The sequence below is a fragment of the Diospyros lotus genome, chromosome 3, assembly GCF_014633365.1.
Source record: "Diospyros lotus cultivar Yz01 chromosome 3, ASM1463336v1, whole genome shotgun sequence".
In the NCBI taxonomy this organism is placed as follows: domain Eukaryota; kingdom Viridiplantae; phylum Streptophyta; class Magnoliopsida; order Ericales; family Ebenaceae; genus Diospyros; species Diospyros lotus.
The window spans coordinates 21,229,648-21,237,623 of record NC_068340.1 but is presented as its reverse complement, the minus strand read 5'-3'; the positions used below and the strand labels follow the sequence as shown (position 1 = coordinate 21,237,623).

At 36.7% G+C, this 7,976-nt stretch overlaps 1 protein-coding gene across 1 annotated transcript; it reads right to left on the bottom strand.

The window, feature by feature from the left end:
- Positions 1–4,725: 4,725 nt before the first annotated feature.
- LOC127796871 (nuclear transport factor 2-like) lies at positions 4,726–7,464 on the bottom strand. Its single transcript, XM_052329274.1, has 8 exons — positions 7,273–7,464; positions 6,888–7,176; positions 6,403–6,659; positions 6,184–6,322; positions 5,966–6,081; positions 5,818–5,880; positions 5,091–5,142; positions 4,726–4,895 (listed from the first exon to the last, which is right to left on the bottom strand). Exons 1-8 carry the CDS (start codon positions 7,462–7,464, stop codon positions 4,726–4,728), a joined length of 1,278 nt encoding a protein of 425 aa, XP_052185234.1.
- Positions 7,465–7,976: the final 512 nt, after the last annotated feature.

Genomic DNA, 7,976 nt, shown 5'->3' with positions numbered 1-7,976 from the left:
TGGTATCGAAATGGTCAAATTGTTCAGTTGATTTTCGAGCAACTCCATAAACTCGCGGATGCGTTCTTCATCATCTATTACCAAATTTGCCACCTTGGCAGATAAACTTTGCAATTGATCGTATCTTACTTGCTCAGGAGTGCTAACCCAACCATTGTAATTGATCTTAACCCTTGTGTATGCTCTACATACATCTCTCCTCCATCTGCTCAAGATATAACTGTCGGGAATAAATTCCACATCATTTCGAATCAATACTGAAAGAGCATGTCTACAAAGTATCCCTCGAAACTCAAACAAGTGACAGCTACAAACAATGTGACACTTCTCTCCCTCAAACATAACTGTAAACCTCTTTCTCTTCTTTGTTTCGTTGAAGATGATATCTTCAACAACTTCGTACCTAGATCCAGAATAGCCAATCTCGGTAGAGAAAATATCGCAATACACTTTTCCAGTTAGCTCTACTTGAAATTCTTTGAATTTTGAAATTGTGTAAACCTCTTGAAACTGTTTCTCCATATAGTACCTAGTTGCGCATGGTATCATCTATGAATATGACTTAAAATCTGCTTGGAACTCCTTCTCGACTTTACACCTCAAAGCCCGCTCATATTGCTCAACAAATAGTTTCAACGAGGTTTTCGAGTTCACATACTCATCGAAAAATGAATTCATACTTTCACTTCGTTGTGTTGTTGACATCCTAGCCCAAAAACTTGTTCTCAAATAACAAGGTACCCAATGACTTCGTTCTCTAAAAAGCCCGAACAACCAAGCATTGTAATGTGTACATATCAATCAATAAACCCCAACCCCATTCAAATTCTTCCGAATGTTGTGATTCGTATACCACTTTGTGCACAGCCGAGAGTATTGAACCCTTATGAGGGTGGGCCCCAAATTTTTCAGGCAACTTCCTAAGTATGTGCCACAAACACCATCTATGCCTCGTGTTCGGAAAAACAATTTGAATTGCATTTTGCATTGCCTTATCCTGATCAGTTATTATACCAATGGGCGCTTGACCTTCCATGCACTCCAGCCAAGTCCTAAACAACCAAACAAAAGTCTTAATATCCTCACCAGATACTAAACCACAACCAAACAACGTCGACTGTCCGTGATGCTTTACACCAACAAAAGGAGCAAACGGCATGTCATACTTATTCGTTAAACATGTTGTATCGAATGTCACAACATCGTCAAATTCCTTGTATGCTTGTCTATATCTATTATCAGCCCAGAATACATTCTTCAGTCGACACTCATCATCCAAATCCACACTAAAGAAAAAACCAAGACATTGTGCTTGCATTTTTGAAAAATAAACTTGTATTGCAGCTGCATCTCCCTCCCCTAGTCTTAATCGCCTAATCTTATCAATATAGTTTCTACAGTCCATTTCAACAAATGATACATTCTTATATCCACCCGCTTCAACGACAGCTAAATTGTAACTTTTGTGCATTGGAATACCAGCTATGTCGTTTATTTCAAGCTCTCGTTTCACTTGTTCACTCAATTATCGATTACATCGATACAACTTAGATTTTGAAGGACTCGTTTTATGATTATGCTCCAAAATGACTTTGGTAACACGCCATGTTCCTATCACATCTATCGCAGCTATCAGTCTAGCTAAACACCCTATTTTATTGGTTGGTTGAGGCTTGAACGAGCTGCTTATATCACTGCTTATCACACCTTCTCGACTACAAGCAAATGTCACATATTTCAATGACCCATCACTACCCTTTTTTGAAGATCTTTTTCTAACAGGGAAACCCACACTATAAGCATATGCTTTATAAAATTCAAAAATCTCATTATGGTCCTTAAACTTCATCCTAACCATAGGCACAATCTCCCTGGCCTCTGATGTGCATTCATTGTCTACCCCTATTTCAATCTCATTGTTAGAAACTACTACATTTTCTTCGTCATCGTACGGTAATTAATCTAATTCAAAAACTCATATCATCATAAACCAAACTGAAAATATGAGATTAAGTAATGAAGGTGAGTTGAATTACAAAAAAAGCTGCAATAATTGAATGCAATAATTTTGGTTGATATTGATACACATCTTAGAAAACACCAGCTTAGCCAATAGGCACTGTTGTAGTTAGATAGTTGTTTGAATCTTTTTATTTTTTTTATTTATTTGTTTACCAAATCACTATCCCAATATTTAAAAATGTTAAATAACTGACTTATCTATTAGTTTTGTTTTCTGGGATACGTGGTTTTGATCAATAATGCTGAATTCTAATTAGGTTGTATCACTAGATAGTGATAGTTATAAAATAAAGTGATTAATCATGGAGGCTCTGTCTTCTCACTATAGTTATAACAGTTTGGAAGGAATAATTTATTTAACTTGATTTCTCCCCCATCCACCCAATCCACATAGCATCCATTTGTTTTCATGAATTTGCCTCTATTCACCTAAACCCTAATCGTCTTCCTTTCCTTAGATCTTTGTCTTTAACATTTAGAGCAATTCTACACTGCTCGAACACAAAAAATCGTCTAATATCCTAATTAATAAGATAACAGCCAACAAAACAAAACAAAATCCATTAACAAAACAATCTTACCTAGGTCCATAACATAAGATAAAACAGTCCATTAAGATAATAGTCATTAACGTATGATAAAAATGTGCATTCATTAAGATAACAGCAATCGAAATCCATTAACAAAATAAATGGCTCTACAGAAAACGTAAAAGACCGCCAATCTTACCTAGGTCCGACATTTTCGTCGGTGGCGAGTTGAGGCGAAGGCAATACGACTGACAACGGTGGTGGGTGGGGGCGAAGGCTGTCCGACTGTATGTGGGTGGAGATTTCAGACTGCTGGTGGCGAGATGGTGTCGAGGAGGTCGTGCAAAGGAGCCAGAGAAAGAAGAAGGCGCGTCTTTGGCGAGAGGTTGTCGGCGAAGAAGAACAAGTGAACAAGAGGCAATTGGCGAAGAAGGAGGAAGATAAGGAGACTGTGCTTGAAGGAGAAAAAAGGAGGTTCATCGTCTTTGGCGAGAGGTCGTCAGCGAGAAGGAAGGAGAAACAAAGAGGCGTCGGCGAGGAAGGAGGGAGAGAAGAGGCGTCGACGAGGAAGAAGGAAAAGAAGAGGCTCTGCAGAAAAAGGCATGACTTTTGATAAACCCTCCGAACTGCTCTCAAGATGGTGATATTTAGACAGCTAAAATATCGCGCAATTATGCCTTCGATAATCTCTCAGTACGATATATTCGGGCGGTGTAGAACGACTCATTAATTAATTGTTCAAAGTTTGAAAAAACTGTCACTATAGGTTTAAGTTAGTTATGAATTTAGGCTATTGTAATGATCCAAATTTTGATTAGATCATCGCGTTCGCATGTGTTTAAGATGCAAGTGAATTTCTTTTATTTAGAGCTTTATAGTCTTGTCTATTCTCTCTTTGCTATAATAGTTAAATAATGTCAATAATCTTTGTTTGAAGACAGATTTGCGGCAACGAGCACAATATGAAGTTAAAGCAATCGTCAGCTTGAATGCTCTTTGAGCACACATCAAGATTGTTATTTTAATATAGATTCTACGATTTTTGAAAAGTATAATAATGTTGGTTGGAAGTTGCGCATGTAAAACTGTTAGTGAGGTAATTAGGGTTAAAGGTTGTTGATTTGTAATTAATTGGAAAGCCTTGGAGTTGGCTTATAAAGAGCCAATCTACATGCCATGCCAAAGGGATTATTATCAAAAAAAGAAGAGCAAGTTGAAGAGACCGGCGATGCACTGTAACTTCTTGGTGTTTTTCAACCATTATATCTGTCCATATTTGTCCTGCTTGCAAACTACGGTCATCAAATGACTATTATTGAGTAATTGTAAGCTAATGAATAATTTTAAATAAATTATTCAAGTGTTACAGAAAAAAAAAACCATAAAATGGGAAATCGACACGAAATCCTATCAACAAAATCCAATTATTAATCGTCGTAAACCTTACTCTTGATATTAAAATAAAATGAGTTGAGTTAAAAAAATACAACGTTGCCCAAAAATACCTTTCCTGTGTTTTGAAAGTGTTTTCTTTTTTTGTCTTTTTTGAAAGGAAAAGCAATTAATAAAAGATGTTTTGGGTATTGCATTTAAGGTTTTCAAAATAAAAATAAAAAATGGGAAATTGCAACAAAACCAGTAGGCTCTTAAGGAAAACAAAGGTTAGATTTGTCTCGATTTAAAATATTTTGCATTAAAAGTAAATTTTGTATAAAAAATTCATACAAAAATTATTTTCTGTTGTTTGATTTGCATTAATAAAATTTCATAAAAAAAATAATTAATCTAGCCTCAAATGCATACATAAGACATTTTATGAAAAAAAGCATACACCAAATATCTATCAATATTTTGTATATATACATACATACATATATATATATATATGAATCCTCTCATTAAAATAGTAAGATTTTAATTTTTGTCTCAAAACTAAAAATGACCCAGCAATATTTTTTAGAAAACCCATCAATACATCAAAGATAAAAATAAAAAGCAGAGAGGGAGAGAGATGTCACAAATTGATCCATGACAAAACACCCTTCAGATCCTTTACAACTGCAAAGGAAGAAAAGAAAAAATGTTTAATTACGAAGACCCTTGGAATTGTTTCATTACCTCTCTACTTCCAATCTCTCTGCCTATGTACCTCCGGCTAGGAGCACAGCTATTGCTATCTAGTGAACTTCCCCCCACTTGAACTGCCTCCTCTTGTAGCCACGTTCTGGTAGCCTCTCCCATAAGCTTCACCACTGCGTCTGGTAGGCCCTCCAGGACTGGTCCTGTTGTCCTCATTGTGGAGCTCACCCTTTTCAGACGCCACCCTGCCTCGACCTCGACCAGCTGCAAAAACCAATACAAGCGTTGTTATTCTCCCGGGGTTTTAAAAGGTTACTTTTCCTTAACAAAAAGACTGTTTCCACGACTCTTTTTATCTCTTTGTTTGGGGGGGAGGAAGATGAAGAGACTATTGGGTTTGGCTTCACACAACTGACAAATGCAAGGGAGTCATATACTCCCACTTACGGTGATTGGTACCTCTTCTCTCTGCAATGCAAGATTCTTTTGATCCAATCCTCATACTACGAGCCTGAAATTGCATGTATTTTCATTAGAAATCAATTGAGATTGAGACTTTAGTTGCAGGGACACATGGAAATAAGCAACTTCAAGACTAACAGTTTCATGAAGAGTTTGCCACCGGTTACTTTATTACATTTTAACATCAAACCAACAACCTTGAATATGGTAATTCTTTTTTTTTTTTTTCTGGTTAGTATTTCAGAAACAATTCAAGGCCTGCATCAAAAAGGGGGAAAAGAATTTGATATAAAATCTCCAACAGAAAATAATTTGAAATTTACGTGGTATGTTTTGCTCAAGAGATGTAAGAATGAGCTCGTCTTATACGAGCCAAAGAGGTACGCATAGAGCTTCAACTAGCAATTTGGTCTCTTTCTGACTCAGATACAGCATTATTGGTGCAACAAGATGAATAAAGTCAGAGAAAAGACTTAAGTAAGAACAACACTACTGCAGTAGACGAAGCAGCGGAAAGTGCAGTGCTTTCATATACTACCACTGATCAATAGTCGAGAAAAAATTATGGTTAGGCAACATGTCAAGCAAGAAAAAACTACCAAATGTAATATGTTTGGCTAAACAATGCCCATTAATCTGCCTTTTTTCAAAGGATTAGTTTTGAAGGTGAAAAGCACATGCCCTTGATTCATGTATACGGTAACCTGCAATTTCAAATAAGTACCTGAATTGCAGCGTGTGCAGATTCCAAGGATTCAAAGTCCACGAATGCATAACAGAACCCATCCTAATCAGAAGGATTGTACAGTATAATATGTTAATATATTTGAAGCATGAAAATGCCTCATCTCAAATAGAACAAAGTCACATACCTCGCAGATTTTTATATGAACGCCTTCTTTTTTAATGGGCCCGAATACCTTAAAAATTGTATGAACTTGTTTGGCCGATACATTTGATGGCAAATTCCCTACATATATAGCTTCACCTGTGGCAAGAAAAATGAACAAAGTTCCAAAAATGAATTAGGCAATATCGAAATGTGAAATAAATTAATAGGTATAATAAACTCAAGTATCAATCTCTATACTTTGTGGGGCATATTTCCCGTGAAGGTTTGATGATTTTGGTGCTTGAGCCACCCGTTGTTGACTATTGACTGAAGCTATAGCAGCAACAGTCCTAGGAGATGTCTGTGGTAGAGAAGTCACTCTACTTTCCCTTGCCACCTATAAAGAAAGACTCATCAAACATTCAACAAGAAAAAAAAAAAATTGAGCACATTCGACAAAGCGTTTGTATAACTCACTATTGAAGCATATGACATTTTCACTTTATCCTTCACTATAGAAGCGTACGACACTCTCACATTTGCAAGGACCTCAGCATTAGTGTTTCCATCTTTCTCATGTGAACCAAGTGGTTCTTTGCTAGCAATCACGTCTTTAGTGATATTGGAAACCTCCGCATCAGATGAATTTGATCCTTTGGCTTTACGATTTTTATTAGTGACCTTCCCAGCTAGAGATTTTCCATCTTCGGGTGGAATAGGAGCATCACCAGACTCTGAGGACAAGTGTAAGATTAGATCATATAAACAAATAGAGAATGAAAGTAAGAGCTATAACTAAAGAAACCCTGCAATCCTTCTTCCCACCACTGAACATCATCTCCAGTAGAAAGGGAAAGGCAACCTCATAACACTCTTTGGTATGTTCTTCCACAAAGAAGGTGATACTTAGAAGAAAACTTATCTAAATAGAAAAGAAAGAAGCACTCACATAGAAAACCTACCTTGATTAGGTGTAGAAGGAGAGCTAGTAACATTCTCCTTATCATCTGAAGTTCTTACCGGTTCATGTATATTCACAAACCTAAATATATCGTTCAAAACATAATAGCCTTTAGCTTGTGGAACCAGAAAGAAAGTCTGGATGAAGCTCCGTTTCACATTGCCCGTCCCTATCAGGCAACCTTTCACGAAAACTAAGACCCCTTCCTTGAAAGAATCTTGGGCTTCTACACTTTCTATCTCTGTTGTGTAGCTCTTGCAGTCGAAGGACGAAATGGTATCTCTAATGCCCTGTCCCAAGATTTATAGGTTAAGGAACCATCAAAAGTGAAAGAGAAGACAGGATTAGCTATTACACCTTTTTTACGCTCATTCAACGAAACTTACTTGCATGGTTGTCACTGTTGTCAATGAACCATCTGGGCCAGGCCAGCTTAGCACACTTGAGTCGCCATAAAATTTGTGGCCAATATCGGGATTAGTGAAAAGCACACTGTAATACTGACGCGTGAAGGCATCGGCTACGTACTGTGAGCGAGCACACGGAGGAGGGGAAGAAGCCTCGGTCTTCATTGCCATATCTATGATTGACAATGTGTAGGAAGTTAGCACTGATTCAACAGAAGATTAATTAATTAAATCGATCCGTACAGAAAGCATTGCACACATGTATCGTACAAATCGTTAACTCATCAATCGAGAAAAAATGGGGAAATTCTAGAAAAAAACATTTGAGTAAAGGATGGATTTACGAAGATGAGTTTAGCTTTGCTGAATTTGCAGCTAAGAGAAAGCGAAGGGAGATTGCTAAAAAAGAACAGAGAAATCGTGAATTTCCCCAGAAAAATTAATTCCTACCTATATGGTCAATGTCTTTGGACAGAAAAATTTACGCAAATATTATACTACAGAAACTCATAGGTGTAATATGTATATTATACTATAGATATGAGATAATGAAATTTTTTTATTTAAATTAGCATTTCTTTTTTTGTTTTCTTAAACAACTAGGATTTATTTTCTAATTTTTTTTAACCGAGGGTTTTATTCAAGACATAGCTTAAGCTTGCGTTGCACAAGACTTACCCCAC